Below are 17,758 nucleotides of genomic sequence, written 5' to 3'. Positions count from 1 at the left end.
ACACATCTCCAGTGTGTTTGGTCAAAACATAGAGAAGAGCCTAAACCCATATCTGCTCAAGAAATTATCCTGTAGACTTAGCAGCATGGAAATGAGGCCCTGGTGGTTCTACCACTGGGGACTCTGGTTTCTGGGCTCTACTACCTCTACAGGTTGATACCACACCCTACAGTCCCCACCTTGTTCTCTTGGGTTCCTGCTCTGGGCTGGAACAAGTGGTCTGCTCTGAGTCACCATCTGTGGGTACTGGTGTGGTCACTGTATGTTTCTCACACAACCACCCAGAGAACGTCATCAGGCAGATGGAGTGGGGGCGGGGTAAGCTTTCATAGAAAGCCTTTAGGATAAAGCATCGCAAAGCCAGAGGGGAACACACAAGATCACTGAGTCCACTAACTCTGCGCTTCTCTCCAAAAGGCTGGGGGATCTGAAAGACAGCCAGGAGGAAGTGCCAGGATCTCTGACCTTGGCAGTCTTTCTAGGAAGATGCAGCCACTCCTGCTCCTGGTGGCCTTTCTCCTGACCCCCAGGGCAAAGGCAGGTGAGTGACCATCTCCATCCTAGGGGCCCAACCCCATCTCCAGGTGGCACAGAGGTCCCACCCATTCTGCACGTCCCTGATCCAGTTATCCACCAGCTGGGAACATTCTGAACACCAGCTTCCAACCCACCTCATACCAGGGAGTATGATGCTGGATAAAACGCCAGCAGGAGCAACAGAGCAAAGCCTGCTCTCAAGAGGAGCCAGTGGGTACCAGCCCCTCCTCCAGCCCTACCTTTGCCATCTGGAAAGTGGAACTTTCCCAGAAGTGATGGCAGATGGTCGCAAACTGGAGAAAAGAAAATACTAAATTGCCCCTGAAGAGGGCAGAGTGGGTCTAGCCTCTGCTTCTAGTTCCCTCAGCATTTGCTTGGCAGACCTGTGCCTCTGTGTTTGCTCAATCCCCAGGACCCAAAGGCCTTTTACCCAACTTGGCTTCCCTTTCCAGGCCATCAGGGGCTCCTCTCTTTCAAGGATGAAGCCAGTGTTTGGTAGACCTGAACTGCTCTGCTTCCCAGAAGCCCACCAGAACTGGCCCTATGCAGAGGCCCCCATCCAGAGGCCCACTGTGAGCAGGGAAGGTGCAGAAGGATCATGGTCACTCCTTCATGCAGCCAACAAATACTCACTGGGCGTTTACTACCAGTCAGGACCTGGGAAAGAGGCTATGGTGACATCTAGGTCCCTACTCTGAATTCCTGTGCCCTGGAAAACAGGGCTATCCTGAATAAAATAGGGTAATGGGGCCCTTAGAAACTTGCCTGGAATGAAGCACAGGTGGGAGAGGAATTTTCAGAAGCCTCTAGGACTTTGCTATCCCTAGGACAGGTATGAAAAGTGAAAGTGTTAGTGGCTTAGTCCTGTCTGACTCTCTGTGACCCCAAGGACTATAGCCCACCAGTCTCCTCTGTCCATGGAATTCTCCAGGCAAGAATAGTGGAGTGAGTTGCCATTCCCTTCTCCAGGGGGTCTTCCCAGCCCAGATATCAAACCTGAGTCTCCTGCATTGCAGGCAGATTCTATGCTCACCTCCAATTATGTGCGGGAGACAGATTCGCAGACCCAGACAGCTACTCTTCTTTAGAGGAGGAACGGGAGCCCTGTTCCCAGCCTCCTCCTGCCTCACCAACTCCAGGTTGGACTCCCCAGTGCCCAGGAGTTCTGAGCATGAAGCCGATGCCAACAGGGTACACTCGGTGGGTGCACACAAGCAGAACAGCACTTTTCCTTCAGGGGAGATCATCGGGGGCCATGAAGTCAAGCCCCACTCCCGCCCCTACATGGCGTATCTTCAGTACTGGATTCAGGATGACAAGATGACGTGCGGTGGGTTCCTGGTTCGACAGGACTTCGTGCTGACAGCCGCTCACTGCCACGGAAGGTGAGGAGCAGCAAGCAGCCGGTATCTTTCTGAACACCCTTGGCCAGGGAGCCCTGCCTTTTTCTCCAGGAGCTGTTAGGAGGGCTAACAGGAGGGCTCCTGGGAGGGCAAGAAAGAGGGCATCTGGAGAGTGAGAGGGTGAGAAAGAGGGAAGGTCACTGCCTGAGGCATTGCTGAAGTGAGAGAGACTAGACATAGGGCACGCCTGGATATCAGAATGCAAACTGATGCAGCTTCACATGTTTTCCTAGGGCTAACTGCCCATGGGGAATAGCTGTGCCCTTCACAATGGCTCCAGAATCTGACCTTGGCTGCCAAGAAACAGACACTGCAGACAGCTTAGCCCCCAGGGCCCTCCTGGTACCCGCATTTCCCCTCAGTGGCAGTCTTGCCCTGGAGTCACCTGCCCTTCATGGCTCCAGGGCTGTCAACCCTGGGGCTGTGACCCCCATCTCCTGCTCCGGTCTTTGTGCAGCTCAATCAATGTCACCCTGGGGGCCCATAACATCAAGAAGAAGGAGAGGACCCAGCAGGTCATCCGGGTGAGAAGAGCCATCCCCCACCCAGACTATAATGATAAGGACTTCTCCAACGACATCATGTTGTTAAAGGTAAACCACCCTGCTTCTTATGCCCTCCTGGGATCAGCTCGTTTCCCCTCCCAGGACCGCCTACCCTTTTCCTCCATCCCATCCTGTCCGCCTGACCAGTCCCTGTGGCTCAGGAGAGAGGGGAGACAGGTCAGTGTCACTGCCGTGTCCAGGCTCGGGGACCACCGGCTGAGCCAGACTCTTGTCTCTTCCCATCAGCTGGAGAGAAAGGCCAAGCAGACGTCAGCTGTGAAGCCCCTTAGTCTGCCCAGGGCCATGGCCCGGGTGAAGCCAGGACAGACGTGCAGTGTGGCCGGCTGGGGGAAGGACTCCATGACCACCTACCCTGAGACACTGCAGGAGGTAAAGCTGATCGTGCAGGAGGATCAAAAGTGTGAGTCCCACTTACGCAACTATTACAACCACACCATCCAGCTGTGTGTGGGGGACCCAAAGACAAAGAAAACTTCCTTTCAGGTGAGAATCACAGCCTACCTTGCTTGGATCTGGGGAGAAGGGTGTTGGCAGAAGATCTGGGACCTGGGGACCTGGGGACCACCTCACCCTCTAGGCTGGGACCTCTATCCAGGAGGAAAAGGGGGAACAGCCAGAGCTGGGAGTGCCTAGAGCCTCTGCAAGTCATACAAGACCTACAGTGAATCCCAACCTGGTGCTCCTCCAGAAGGGGGAACTTGCCAGGCACTGAGGCACAGCTGTTAGAAAACCAGGCTTCCTGAGTGGGGGGTGGTTCAGTCCTGGTGCCTGCTCAAAGCTGGAACCCACCTGCTTACTAAATGCCCCCTCCCTGATGAATGTCAGCCTTCCCACCTGCTTCCCTGTTCTCACAGCAGCCTGGAGCCAATAGCCCTCAGCGTCTGGAGAGGGAGAGGATAGAGACCCGGGAGCAGAGAAGGGGCTGCCCCCTGGGGGAAGTGAAGCAGGGGCAATATCCAGGTCAGGGCTTGGCAGCCGGGGGGCCCATAGACCTGCCTTGCCCACTTGTCTCGCACATGGAGGCCTTGCAAAGTGGCCTGCTCCGAGAGGGGTCTTGAAATGGCAGGGTGGGAGAGAGGGCAGGACCAGGAGGAGAGCAGACTCAGTCCTTCCCCTTCTCTGTCCTCAGGGGGACTCTGGGGGCCCTCTCATATGTGGCAATGTGGCCCAGGGCATTGTGTCTTATGGACGAAAAGATGGATCAACTCCACGGGCCTACACCAAACTCTCAAGTTTCCTGCCCTGGATAAAGAAAACCATGAAAAGCCTCTGACCGCAGGAACCAGACCATCTTCCCTGGGACTGATCCAGAATCACACTGCGGCTGTGTCCATAACTCAATAAATGTCTCTCAGCTGAGCTCGAAGGGCTGCTTGCTTATTTATTCTCTGACTCTTTTTCACGGGCATCTAGTCTGTGCTTGGAAAATAAATGAGAGAATTCTGCTGTTCTCTGCTTCCTCCTCTTCCCCCTCCCACCATCTCTTCCCCTAAACCCCATGCAAAGCTGTCACCCAGGTCTGCTTACGTACACCTGTCTTCCAGGGCCGGCCCTCCTGCAAGGGCTGAAGCTGAGCACCGTCAGGGGAAAACATGAACCTCTCTGGTCCTGGGGCTCAGGGTGAGCTCCTTACTCCTTGCTCTGGGTATATGGCAGGAGGGAGTGGATCACACCATGGGGCCCCGACACCAAGAGCACAGCCTGGGCTGCAACTCCAGGACAGAGGCCTGCCTACTGGGGAGGGGGGCTACCTGAGCTGACCTGTAACCCCCACAGCCAGGGGAGCTGGCCCAGAGCAGGGCTGGTCTCCTGAGAAGCCCCTCCATCTCACCCAGGCAGAGTGTCCTGCTCTGCCCTGCTCAGAGCCCAGGGCCCAGCTCTGCCTCCAGTCTCCTCTGCCTCCCCTCCTTCTCTGTCCCTGCCCATCACCGCATATCCTCAGCAGGGCCACCAGCTCCAGTCCCCTCCAGACCACACTGATTTCTGCTGACCCCTTCCTCATATCCCTCCCACCCTGCATACTTGAGCCCCATGAGGTCCCAGCAGGGCCTCACCACTGACGTGCCAACCCAGCTCATGCCTTGGCAGAGAGGGATCAGAGGGACCAGGCCTGTGCTGTACCAGACAGGTCCAGATCGCTGGGCCCCATCTCTCACCTGGGCAGGGCCAGCTCAACCCCTCACATGTAGCCCAGTGTCCCCCATGTGCTCAGGGTCCTCTGACTTCTGATGGCTCAGTAGTCTGAGTCCCTGTCAGCCTGTCCCTTTAGGTACTGCTGGCCTCTGGGCCAAGATTCCCTGCTGGTCACTGGGACCTTTGAGTTAGAAAGGTATCCTGTCTTTAGTAGGACTGAAAAGCCCATTGGTTTTCATCCATCAACACAAATGCTGACGGAGCACCTACTAAGTGCTGGACATTATGGTTGTACAGTGGACACAATAGGGGTTCTATCATCTCAGTTCAGCTGTAACTGACAGTGTCAATATCATCCAAATTGTCCATATTCCCTCCCTCTCATGAGTCCACTTGAGTGGCCTACATCTCTGTGGGTAGTCCACAGGGACAAAATTTGTGTTTATTTTTATTGCTGGTTGCACTCATAGGATGTTGTTATGTGTGACTCTTGAACATCAGCCATTTGGTCTCTAGACAAGAAGATACTGCTCTGCTCACTGGCGCATCCTCGTCCCCTGGGGGAGGGGGCAGCAGGGAGGGAAGAGAAGGAACATGGGCAGCTTTATTTGTTTTACTCTAAAGATAGCAGGCAGGAACATCCTTGCACACGCTCAGATGGTAGGAACACCTATTTGAAAGGCAATTAGAATCCATTCTTTGGCAGTGTCAAAGAATGTTGAAAGTACTGCACAATTGCACTCTTTTCACATACTAGCAAAGTAATGCTCAAAATTCTCTAAGCCAGGCTTCAACAGTACGTGAACTGAGAACTTCCAGATGTGCAAGTTATATTTAGAAAAAGGTAGAGGAACCAGAGATCAAATTTTGCCAATATCTGTTGGATCATAGAAAAAGCAAGATAATTCCAGAAAAGCATCTACTTCTGCTTCATTTACTATGCTAAAGCCTTTGATTGTGTGGCTCACAACAAACTGGAAAATTCTTAAAGACATTGGAATACCAGACCACCTTACCTGCCACCTGAAAAACCTGTATGCAAGTCAAGAAACAACAGTTAGACCAAACAAGGAACAACAGTTCAAAATTGGGAAAGGAGTATATCAAGACTGTATATTGTCACCCTGATTATTTAACTTATATGCAGAGTACATCATGCAAAATGCCAGGCTGGATGAAGCACAAGCTGGAATCAAGATTGCTTGGAGAAATATCAGTAACCTCAGATATGCAGATGACACCACTTTTATGGCAGAAAGTGAAGAGGAAATAAAAAGCCTCTTGATGAAAGTGAAAGAGGAGAGTGAAAAAGTCGGCTTAAAGCTCAACATTCAGAAAACTAAGATCATGGCATCTGGTCCCATCACTTCATTGCAAATAGATGGGGAGACAGTGGAAACAAACAGATGGGGAAACAGTGTCAGACTTTATTTTTTTGGGCTCCAAAATCACTGCAGATGGTGATTGCCGCCCTGAAATTAAAAGACACTTACTCCTTGGAAGGAAAGTTATGACCAACCTAGACAGCATATTAAAAAGCAGAGACATTATTTTGCAAACAAAGGTTCATCTAGTCAAGGCTATGGTTTTTCCAGTGGTCATGTATGGATGTGAGAGTTGGACGGTGAAGACAGCTGAGCAGCAAAGAATTGATGCTTTTGACCTGTGGTGCTGGAGAAGACTCTTGAGAGTCACTTGGACTGCATGGAGATCCGACCAGTCCATCCTAAAGCAGATCAGTCCTGAATGTTCATTGGAAGGACTGATGCTGAGGTTGAAACTCCAATACTTTGGTCATCTCATGCGAAGAGTTGACTCATTGGAAAAGACCCTGATGCTGGGAGAGATTGGGGGCAGGAGGAGAAGGGGTCAACAGAGGATGAGATGGCTGGATGGCATCACTGACTCGATGGACATGAGTTTGAGTAAACTCTGGGAGTTGGTGATGAACAGGGAGGCCTGGTGTGCTGTGATTCATGGGGCTGCAAAGAATCGGACACAACTGAGCGACTGAACTAAACTGAACTGATTTCTGATAAGAAGCTTGTGATTGTTGTTTCCCCTAAAGTATTTTCTTTTCTTCCCTGCCTATGTTCAACTTTTTCTCTTTCTCTTTGACTTTCATTAATTTGACCACTACATGCTTAGATGTGATTTTCTTTCCTACCTGAGTAACACAGGCTGACTGAGCCTCCTGACTGAAGAAGGAATGTAGTCTAGCAATACTCCTCTGGAAAAAAAGAAACAGTTGCTGAATTTTTTTCATGGAGCAGGGTGTTTGTTGACCAAAAGTAGTGTTGGGTGGGATATGAAGATAGGAAATAGGAGATAGGAAATAAACCCTGATATTCTGCAAGTCTAGATCTTGAGTGGTACCGGCAGCAGCAAGGTCATGGGCTGGAAAGGCAGAGCCATCCCTGTTCCAGGGCACATTCCCAAAACAAATCAGCAAGGATGTGAATCCCTTTAGGCCCATCAACCCCATAGCTGACTGGTCAATTCCCTACCAGTATGCTGGTACCTGACTCTTCTTGCAAGTCTGGACAGAAGGAAAAGTGATGGGAGAGGCCTTGGTGAGTAGAGAAATTTCCTTAGTGGTGTGTACAGAGACGTTTTACTGCATGTCATGTTTTATTTCCATTACAGAGATATTTAAGCAAGGAAAGATTTGTTTCCTTAAAGGTGGGGGGTGAGGGATAATTCTATGGAGAAGATCTGAAGAAATCAGCATGTTTCAGGTGCTTACCCACCTCCTTCTGATTGTGCCCGTGAGCAGACAGACCAGCTCCCCAGGAAGCTGTCTGAGTACATGTCAGAGGACGGCTGCCTTGGGAGCCCAGGGGCTCGCTGTGTGTGGAGGGAGGTATCTGAGCGGAGGCTCCTGTCTTGTCCAGGGGTGGCAGGGAGTCATCAGTGGGCAGGGGAAGAAAACATGGAAGTCCTCTTGCTGGCCTGACTCTCAGGGGGCCTGGCTGAGCCCAGGCTCCGTCCTCACTCTGCGGGACCTCCAGGCGCTCACTGTCCCCCGTGGGACTCTGTCCCCCCTCATCTCTCGAAGGAGGACAAGAGTCTGCAACAAATGTTCTTAAACTTTTTCAAACCAGAGAACCATTTCCTCAAAGTAAATGTTATACTTTAGCTGAATATGTATGTGGCTGGGCTCCTTTTTTAAACAGTACATTTTCGTTTCTTGGTTTTCCTTTCCTGAAATGAAAACTGACCTTTTCCAGTCCTGTGGCTATTGCTGAGTTTTCCAAATTTGCTGGCATATTGAGTGCAGCACTTTCACAGCATCATCTTTTATGATTTGAAATTGGAACTGGAATTTCATCACCTCCACTAGCTTTGTTTGTAGTGATGCTTCCTAAGGCCCACTTGACTTCACACTCCAGGATATCTGGCTCTAGGTGATTGATCACACCATCATGGTTATCTGGGTCATGAAGATCTTTTTTGTATAGTTCTTCTGTGTATTCTTGCCACCTCTTCTTAATATTTTCTGCTTCTCTTAAGTTGATGCCATTTCTGTCCTTTATTGTGTTCATCTTTGCTTGAAGTGTTCCCTTGGTATCTCTAATTTTCTTGAAAAGATCTCTAGTCTTTCCCATTCTATTGTTTTCCTCTATTTCTTTGCATTGTGCACTTAGAAAGACTTCTTTTTTTTCTCTCCTTGCTATTCTTTGGAACTCTGCATTCAGATGGGGATATCTTTCATTTTATCCTTTGCCTTTTGCTTCTCTTGTTTTTATTATCAATTTTTTATATAATGATTATAATTTTAATTGTTAATCTAATTAAATCACATTAATAGAAATCAAATAGTAATGCAATGTTCTTCAATCTCATCTTAGCAGTAGAGGCATTAAATTTTAGTAGATTAAATACTCCAAATAGCAGAGACTGTCAGTCTAGATAAAAAATGCAAAGTCCAATTTTGTGCGATGTATGGGAGAAACATCTTGAATATAAAGACATGGATGGAAGACAAACTTATGGGACAACAACAAAGATGTATCCTGTAACCTCAATTTAAAAAAAAAGCATTATCCATGGTATATGTTGTTTAATTGTAGAATTTTTGGCCATCTGTGAGATAACATAGAGTAGAATAATTATTTTCTTTTTTCCTTATTTCTATTTACCTTAGCAACAGTGAAGTTGAAACTCTTAATTAGTTTTTATATATGTTTTACTGTGAACTTTCAGATCTTTTGCCCATTCATTCTATCAGGTTTTTGGTCTATTTTTTCTGGATTACAGATCTCTGTACATTATAATAGATACATGAACTTAATTGTGACATATGTTGCAATAATTTTTCACAAATTTGCTGCCTGTAAATGCTTGTACTCATTTTTTATATAGAAACATTACAAGTTGTTTTTTCAAATCATAGTTTATTTATCAGCCTTTCTTAGAATGTTTCTGGATTTCCAGTCATTACTAGGAACGCTTTTCCCACTCTCAATCTATAAAGGAATTTCCTTGTGCTTATTTCCAGTGCATGTATGGTTTTATGCTGTATATTTGAATATACAAATACCTATTCAAACTTTATTCTGGTGGTTTCTATGACGTGTTACTCTAACTTAATCTCTTAACAAATGACTTGTTCAAAAATCTTTGTTATAAGTCCATTTTTCCCGTCATGATTCAAAATGCTATCTTATTAGAAACTACATTTCCAAATACACTTCTGAACATTTCTGAGTTCTTCCATTCTGTTTCACTAGTCTCTCTGTCTGTTCATCATTCAGCTCCACACTGTCTTCCAGAAAGAACTTTAGTAGTTTTTAAACTCCAATAGGTGGTCTCCCATACTATTCCCTTTTCTTTGGGGCATAATTTCCCTAGTGATGCTTTCACAATGATTTTTCTCAGAAATTTCAGAGATTCTTTAGGACTCGTATAACATCAAGGGAAAAATTGGATTGATTTTTAAAATCACATTATATTATTTTATATCATACTTATGTATTATCTTTGGGAGAATCAGTACCTTTTTTGGTATAGATCCATCCGATCCAAGAACTAAGAACACCTTGATGTTTCTAAGTCTGCTTTTTTCAGAAGTACTTTAACATTTGTTTTGTTTTTCAGAAGTACTTTAACATCTTGCACAAATATGTTTTTTACAATTCTGGTTAAATTTTTCCTAAGCATCTTGTCTTCCTCTGTTGCTACTGTACAGATTTTCTTTTCAATTATCTTCAAACTGGCTATTGTTTAGGTGAAAGGTACACATCCCCAGTTTTTAAAAGATTTTTTTATTTTTGACTGTGATGGGTTCTGTTGCTGCGTATGGGCTCTCTACTTGCTGAGAGCGGGCCTACTCTAGCTGTGGCGCATGGGCCTCTCACTGCAGTGGCTTCTCGTTGCAGAGCACAGGGTGCACAGGTTTAGTTGCTCTGCAGCATGTGGGATCTTCCTGGACCAGGAAGACTGGCAGGTGGGTTCTCATCCATTGGACCACCAGGGTAGTCTCTGTACAGACTGCAGTTCTCAACCAATCTCAAGCTTATAGAAAAGCTGCAATTATGATACAAAAACTTTTGTTTTCCAGAACCGTTTGCAATAAAGTTACCAACATGGTGGTTCATTGCCTTTCAGATACTTTAGAGTGTGATTCCTAAAACAAGGATACTCTTACAGAACCACATTCAAACCATCAAACCCAGGAAATGAACATCGATGTCATCATCTAATCCTCAGACAGAGAAATCTGGCTCATCACCTTTAATATATCGACTTTTCTGATTAGTCTACAAAAAGATTCATATATAACATACCTCTCACCCCTCTTCCACAAGTGCAAGACCCTGGTGCCCCCACCTAGGCTCTGGTGATCCACACCAGCCAGTCCCTTGGTACCAACAGGCATTTCACCATATTTGTTCTGCTCTGACATCCTACCAGACTGCCCCCAAACCCACGAAGGCCTACGTGGGTTTATAAAACCCACGAATTTATAAATTCCCCTTGATCAGAAACCAACTTGTAGCTCATCCCGTGTGTGAGCCCCCTCTTCACCCCACTGGGGCATCCACTCTGCACCACACACGTATTCTGGTTACCTGATCCTGGTTGCCCTCTAGAGTAGGGTGAGAAGTGTGTCCACTCAGGAGAGAGGCCTGGCACAAGCGCATTCTCACCCCACACGGGCTTGGTGTGGACACCCCGCCCTGGTTTGCTGTGGCTCTCCTGCCAGAATCCCTATGGACAGTGGGCTTTGTTTCTTTAACATGTTGTTGCTTTTGCGGGGGTGGGGGGTGGATCAAGATGTTTAGGACCTACACTATTTTCAACTCCATGACTCTCTTTACCTTTTCCAGTTTGAGGACATGACCAGGATGATTTGGTTTGCAAATGGTACAGGGACATCAGAATGCCATTCTCTGGGTAGTGGTGGGAAATTCTGCTTTGGCTCCCTGGCATCCTTTCTCACTTCATGTGGGACTCCCTTCCCACAGGCTCTTCTTCCCTGACTGCAATACTCCTGATGGGGGTGAGGTCTAGAGACCTTCTATTTTTTAGCTGGTAGGACTTCTTGATTGCCTCAAGGAGTGGAATATGGTAGAACAGATGCCTTATGATATCAAAGTCTAGGTAACGAAAAGAACCCAGCCTGTGCCTGGCTCATTTCTTAGCAGATGCTCATCTGGGGGCAAAGCAACATCATGTTGTGAGGGAGACTAACAATCCCACAAATGAAGACTACTTGAGAGACCTTCACGGCGAGAAGCCAACACGCCCAGTGAACAGCCAGCAGCATCCACTCAGCATAGGTGAGCGAGCCTTCAAGATATTCAGCCTCCAGGCTTCAAGCCTCCCTGATGCCAAGGAAGCAGAGGGGTGCTATCCACACTGTACCTTGACCAAATGCAGGTTCATGGGTAAAAGTAATGCTGCTGTTCTTTTTTAAACTACTCAGTTCTTTAGTAATGAGAATAAGCCCTCTTCAGCATCACTCTCACACCATTCTGTCCATCCCACACCATGAATCTCACCATCCTTGTCTGATCATGATGGTTTTGTCTCCTCAACCAGAAGCAAGCAATCTTATCTCCAATGCTTCCCACAGTCTCACACACAAAGGGAATCTCAATCTACAATGACCCTGGTGTAAATTCTTTTGCACAATGAAAGAAACTGTAAGCAAGACAAAAAGACAGCCTTCAGATTGGAAGAAAATAATAGCAAATGAAACAACTGACAGAGGGTTAATCTCCAATATATACAAGTCGCTCATGCAGCTCAATATCAGAAAAATAAACAATCCAGTTGAAAAGAAGGTAGAAGAACTAAAAAGACATTTCCCCAAAGAATACATGCAGATGGCTATTAAACACATGAAAAGATGCTCAATTTTGCTCATTATTAGAGAAAAGCAAATCAAAACTACAATAAGGTATCATCTCATGCCAGTCAGAATGGCCATCATCAAAAAATCTACAAACAATAAATGCTGGAGAGGCTGTGGAGAAGCGAGAACCTCTGGCACTGTGGGTAGGAATGCAAATTGATACAGTTGCTATGGAGAACAGTATGCAGACTACTTAAAGAACTAGAAACAAAACTATCATATGATGCAGTGCCTCAGTACTGGGCATATACCCTAAGGAAACCATAATTGAAAGAGGTATATATACCCCAGAGTTCAGTGCAGCACTACTTGCAATTGATGGGACTTGGAAGCAACCTAGACGTCCATCAACAGATGAACGGATAAAGAAATTGTGGTACATATACACAATGGAATGTTATGCAGATATAAAAAGGAATGCATTTGAATCCATCCAAATGAGGTGGATGAGCCTAGAACCTATTATACAGAGTGAAGTAAGTCAGAAAGAGAAAGACAAATATAGTATGTTAATGCATATGTGTGGACTCTTTCTATGTAACAGAAAGATGGTACTGATGATTCTGTTTGCAGGGCAGCAAATGAGATGCAGACATAAAGAGCAGACTTATGATCACAGTGAGGGAGGGAGAAGGTGGGATGATTTGAGGGTGTAGTACTGAAACATACACATTACCTTATGTAAAATAGATAGCCAGGGGGAATTTGCTGCACGATGCAGGTAATCCAAAGCCAGTGCTCTATGACAACCTATGGGGGTGGGATGGAGAGGGAGGTGGGAAGGCGGTTTAAGGGGGAGGGGACATTTATCCCTATGGCTGATTCATTATGACGTATGGCAGAAACCATCCCAATATTGCAATTTTCCTCCACTTAAAAATGAAATAAAATTGTTAAATAAATAAATAATGACCCTGGTGATCTAAAGAGAACCACAGAAATGAAGACATTCTTGAATCTCTCATCACGGGACCCAGAATGCTGGGGCTCAAAGATCTGGTATTTGCTGATACAACCTCTCACTGCTCCTACTTGTAGCGATTTTCTTGTTTTCTGCTGAGTAATAGCACTAAGCCAAGAGCTTATGGGTGCCTCTGCGGTGACCACTAAGTACATACTCCACTCACACCCCAAGATCTGATCAGACAGAAGTGTGAGGCTTTCAGAAAAGTCTCAGGTGATAAAAACCACACCAGAGCAGACACTTAGGGTTAAAAGACCAGACAGAAGCAGCAGCTGTTCAGATCTGATCAGCCTTCCTGGAGAGATGGTCCTGTTCCCGCTCCTGGCGGCCCTTCTGTTCCCCACTGGGGAGGCAGGTGAGTGATGGTCCCACCCTCAGAGGTCCAGACCCACCCCACATGGACAGACCTGCTCAGATGCTACACTCATGCACAACCTGGCCCCTGGTCCATGTAAGGAAATTTCTGAATTTGGGTCAAATTCCCTCAAAGACCAACAAATCTGGGCCTATCTCCCCTCCCCACCCTTGGCTCCATGAGCACAGCGGGCAGGCTGGAATCTTTCTTTTAGGGAAAATCATCGCGGGCCAAGAGGCCAAGCCTCACTCCCGTCCCTACATGGCGTATCTTCAGTTCAAGACTTCAGGGGGACTTCACATATGTGGGGGTTTCCTCGTGCGTGAGGACTTCGTGCTGACAGCAGCTCACTGCCTGGGAAGGTGAGGAGCAGTGCCCGGGTCCCCATCCCTCTGTTGAGCCTCCCAGGGAACCCTCTTCTCAGGGGCTGCAGACCTTGGCTACCAGTAACACAGGAAGTTCTTCGGAGGACAGGTGAGCCTTGGGGAGAGATGGACAGGTCAATGCCAGTGATGCATGGAGAGAAGGGACTGATCAAACCTGAGATGGAAGGAAGCCAAGGTTGTACCCTGGAGTCCAGAGTGCAAATGGGAGAAGTTCACGTTTTCCTTAGAGACAGTCAAGCCTGCGCAGGATTGAACACCCTCCATGGACTCCAAGAACTACCAGCCTTCCCAGGCTGCCAGAAGCAGGCAGCACAGAGGAGCCCAGACCCAGGGTCCATCGTCTAGAATTCTCTCCCCACCAGTCCTGCCCTGTTCCCAGCAGTGCTCTGTCCTTCAGGCTCCTGGTCTGTATCTCCTGTGACTCCCCCTCCCTCTCTGCTATATGTGCAGATCAATTAAGGTCAAACTGGGGGCCCACAACATCAAGAAGAAGGAGAGGACCCAGCAGGTCATCCGGGTGAGAAGAGCCATCCCCCACCCAGGCTATAATGATAAGACAAAGGTCAACGACATCATGTTACTGCAGGTGGGACACGTGGCTGCACTGACTCTGGGACACTTTCTTCCCAGGGCTCTGCATCCCCCATGACCTCATTCCTGACTTTCCTCTGGTACCACCCCTTCTGTGGTTTGAGCACTGAGAAGAAGTCAACCCCACAAATGTCCTGCAGTCTCTGTGGGCCATCAATAGGTGAGAATGCCTTTCCTCTGCCTTCAGCTAGAGAGGAAGGCCAAAGTGACCGCCAGTGTGAGCACCATCGGTCTGCCCAGCGGCTCAGATACGGTGAAACCAGGGATGCTGTGCAGTGTGGCCGGCTGGGGACTCCTCTCTGTGAATGGCCCCACCACAGACAAACTGCAGGAGGTGGAGCTTGAAGTCCAAAGGGATGAGGAATGCAAAGCTCACTATAAACATTATAACACTGGCACCCAGATATGTGTGGGGAACCCAAGGATGAGGAAGAATGCTATGGAAGTGAGTAACACACCTTTATCCATGCAAAGCCCTGGGCACAGCCAAGCTGTGAGGACGGGGGGCAGGGGGAATAAACCCCATCCCTGTGTCCCCAGTCTGTCCTCCTATCTGGTCTCTGCCCCGTGTCCCTGGGGGGTGAGCACTGCCCCACAGTCACACATGGGCTGAGGCTTCCTACAGGAGGAGGCGGATTGTCAGGGCCAGATTGAAACCTCAGGACCAAGAAGGCCCTGATATCAGCCAGGGCCCCTATCTGAGATCACCCGCCCCAGGGTGGCAGGGAGACCAGACCTGAAGAAGGTGAGCTCAGCTCTTGCTCTCTCTGCCCACAGGGTGACTCCGGGGGCCCACTCGTGTGTAATGGTGTGGCCCAGGGCATTGTGTCCTATGGAGCAGATACACCTCCAGATGTCTACACCAGAATCTCAGGGTTTCTGCAATGGATCAAAGAAACAATGAAAATGTACAAACTGCAGGGACCAGACTGAGGTCCCCCAGGATTGATCTTTCCATCTTACCCGGGGTAGAGGTGTTGGGCAAACTGGGTGGAGGAGGGTTGCCTGGAACTTAATAAAGTTTTATCTTTTAAGTAGAAATCACTGATTTCTCCTTTACTCACATACTCGTTAGGTACCTACTCTGCCAGGGAAACATCTGTTCACATTTCTGATCTGTCACCAGCCTTCCCCCTCCAGCACATACATCGCCCCTCTCACCCTCACCTTCCATCTCTGGAATAAAAACTCCTGCTGCACTGACAGCCAGCTCCCTCCAGTCACATGTCCCCAGGGCCAGCTCCCCCTGCAGGCTGCCTGTGAGCTCCATCAGAGAAGGAAGACCCCTCCTCAGGAACACATGACCCTCTTCTTGATGACCCTCATTTCTCATCCATACGCCCTCCTCCTCAACCACACCTACTCCCCTATTCCCCATCCCAGTGCCCAAGGGGGCATCAGAAGAGAATCCAGGTTTGGAAGGAGGGCCACCTGAGAAGCTCTGGGGTTGAGGGGGGTACTTGTCCACCCTAACAGAAGTGGGGAGGTTACAAAGGTGTAGCTCACCCCATGCAGTGTTCCCTCCCTGCATCAGGCAGGCAGAGCTCAGAAGCCTGAGAAATTTCTGGAGGCCTTCAGTATTCCTAGGCCCAGCTTGAGTGCCTGTCACAGCCCTGCCTTGGAGTCCTGGGCCCAGGGCTCTGTGCAGCCTCTGGTGTCCTGAGGGCACATCCTCCTTCAGCCCCAGGTGACCTTCAGGGAGCTCTTCCACCTTGGGCTGAGTCAGCCTCTCCCACCTCCATTGCTCACACGTGTGTGTGTGTGTAAACATATTTATCTCCAAAGGAAAGGCACCATAAACCAATTATTGAATTTGAAGGTATCCTAAAGTTTCAAAGGTGTCTATAGCCATAGGTTATTGGGTACATTTTTTCTTCTATTTTTCATCCATCTTGAGGTTTTGATACAGGTGCATATTGAGAAAACCAACCTCATTTTTAAAACATGCACCTTAGAGAGCATTGAAGAGAAGTGGTTTGCTGAACGTTTGAATGAAGAGCGAGCTTCAACTGTTGCAAATGTGTTTGGGGTCGAAAGTAACACATATTCATCAAAACATATTCCTCATAAATGGAACATATTCATCACAGAAAGACAACTAAAACATATATATATATATATATACTTATATATATATGTATAAGAAAATAAAAATTACCAAGAATTTCACACTCTCAGATCATAATTAATGCTTAAGCATATTTCCTTCCACTTTTTTTCTATTTATTCATAACATGCTCTTGCTTCAACTCACATGGGATTGGGTTGTTTAGAGCTCCTCATGCCATCCTTTTCATTCCTCTTTCTTCTTTCCTCATACTGGTGAGAGTGTTTGGGTCATCTGCACATGTTTAGGATGGCCTGGCCCAGATATATGGCTCTCTGGACTCTGGACAGAGAATAGTAGTGGGGAGTAAGTGTTAGATGACCCCCATCTGTTTCCCTTTCACCACTCACCAGCATTTCTGGAGAGAAAGCCCCTCCTGACTCACAAACACCCTGATTTGGGTGGGACAGCCCCCATGTGAGCTTGAGGGGTGCTGGATACCTCAGCGCAATCCAATCATGTCCCTCATTGCCAAAGGATCCAGTGGGGGTTTGTTCTGTTTCAATAAATATCAAGTCCAGGACTTTCACTCTAAACTGTAGGATGAGAAAAACTCCCTTTGTTGCAGAATAGTTACATTTAAAGAGGTAATTCTAAACTTTCCAAAAATGTGAGGTTGGATCCCTGGCAAGATAGGAAATGGGGTTGATGTTTGGGGCACTTGGATGAGTCCAGGTCTCTCTGCTCCTAAAGCAAGTCCAGTCTCTGCCTCACACTCGGCCCCAAGTAGAGCCCCACGCCATAGTCCTCACCCACGTGATCTCTACTCACAGATTCTAGGTCTCCTCCAGCCCCATGAGCTTCTCAAGTACAGGAGCCATGTCTCTGTTATCCCTGCAGCTCACCTATTGCGTAATTCTTCATGCTTTCCCCAGAATCAAAGGAGACCCAAGAGGGGAGAAATGAAGACACTCTTGCTTCAGTCACTGAGGGCCTCTGGGGACCCAGCTCCTCCCCTGGCTGCACCCCAGCCTCCACTTTCTTTTTCTTCCTCTTGCTTTGTGACTCAGCAGTGGGAGTGCAAGTGTGGTGACCGTCGTTCTCACCTCTCCCAAGCAGAGAACATGGGCACACATGGCGTGCTCACACCCAGCTGGGGGGAGCACAGCTCGGGGAGGTCTGGGGGTCACTGAGCCTCCCCTCCTTCCTTCCTCTATGCTTTGTGTCTGGAAGGGAGAAACCCCAGCAGCTCTGAGCTGGGCAAACCTGGAAGATGCAGCCACTCCTGCTCCTGATGGCTTTTCTTCTCCCTCCCAGGCTGGGACATATGAGTGACTGTCCCCATTCCTGAGGGTGGAACTCATCTCACTAAACCTCCTGCAGTCCTGACCCTTCTGCTCAGCTCCAATTCCT

General features: G+C 48.0%; 2 protein-coding genes across 5 annotated transcripts; both read left to right on the top strand.

Moving 5' to 3' along the window:
* Window positions 1-471: 471 nt before the first annotated feature.
* Window positions 472-3,779, top strand: LOC136147169 (granzyme B-like). Of its 4 annotated transcripts, none has more exons than XM_065906428.1 (5): window positions 472-541; window positions 1,775-1,922; window positions 2,398-2,533; window positions 2,732-2,989; window positions 3,636-3,779. In XM_065906428.1, the coding sequence occupies exons 1-5, from the start codon at window positions 487-489 to the stop codon at window positions 3,777-3,779; spliced, it is 741 nt and encodes a 246-aa protein (XP_065762500.1). In that variant the 5' UTR covers window positions 472-486. The 4 variants fall into 4 exon arrangements, with proteins under 4 accessions (XP_065762500.1, XP_065762497.1, XP_065762498.1 ...); XM_065906425.1 differs by having other exon boundaries at window positions 487-531; window positions 1,753-1,922; XM_065906426.1 differs by having other exon boundaries at window positions 487-541; window positions 2,732-2,797.
* Window positions 3,780-13,269: 9,490 nt separating this feature from the next.
* On the top strand, window positions 13,270-15,231 carry LOC136146965 (mast cell protease 1A-like). Its single transcript, XM_065906064.1, has 5 exons — window positions 13,270-13,321; window positions 13,536-13,683; window positions 14,158-14,293; window positions 14,486-14,743; window positions 15,076-15,231. The coding sequence occupies exons 1-5, from the start codon at window positions 13,270-13,272 to the stop codon at window positions 15,229-15,231; spliced, it is 750 nt and encodes a 249-aa protein (XP_065762136.1).
* The last annotated feature ends 2,527 nt before the right edge of the window (window positions 15,232-17,758 follow it).

This window comes from Muntiacus reevesi, chromosome 15 (genome assembly GCF_963930625.1).
Source record: "Muntiacus reevesi chromosome 15, mMunRee1.1, whole genome shotgun sequence".
Classification (NCBI taxonomy): Eukaryota; Metazoa; Chordata; class Mammalia; order Artiodactyla; family Cervidae; genus Muntiacus; species Muntiacus reevesi.
The sequence above is the reverse complement of the archived record's forward strand: the minus strand, read 5'-3'. Positions and strand labels throughout refer to the sequence as shown.

Excerpts from the sequence above, each read along its gene's own strand:
- LOC136147169 (XM_065906425.1), top strand. The coding sequence starts at position 487 with ATGCAGCCACTCCTGCTCCTGGTGGCCTTTCTCCTGACCCCCAGG. Across the intron at positions 532-1,752 it reads CCTTTCTCCTGACCCCCAGG|CAGAACAGCACTTTTCCTTC; the intron begins GCAAAGGCAGGT and ends GGTGCACACAAG. Across the intron at positions 1,923-2,397 it reads GCCGCTCACTGCCACGGAAG|CTCAATCAATGTCACCCTGG; the intron begins GTGAGGAGCAGC and ends GTCTTTGTGCAG.
- LOC136146965 (XM_065906064.1), top strand. The coding sequence starts at position 13,270 with ATGGTCCTGTTCCCGCTCCTGGCGGCCCTTCTGTTCCCCACTGGGGAG. Across the intron at positions 13,322-13,535 it reads GTTCCCCACTGGGGAGGCAG|GGAAAATCATCGCGGGCCAA; the intron begins GTGAGTGATGGT and ends TCTTTCTTTTAG. Across the intron at positions 14,294-14,485 it reads ACGACATCATGTTACTGCAG|CTAGAGAGGAAGGCCAAAGT; the intron begins GTGGGACACGTG and ends CTCTGCCTTCAG.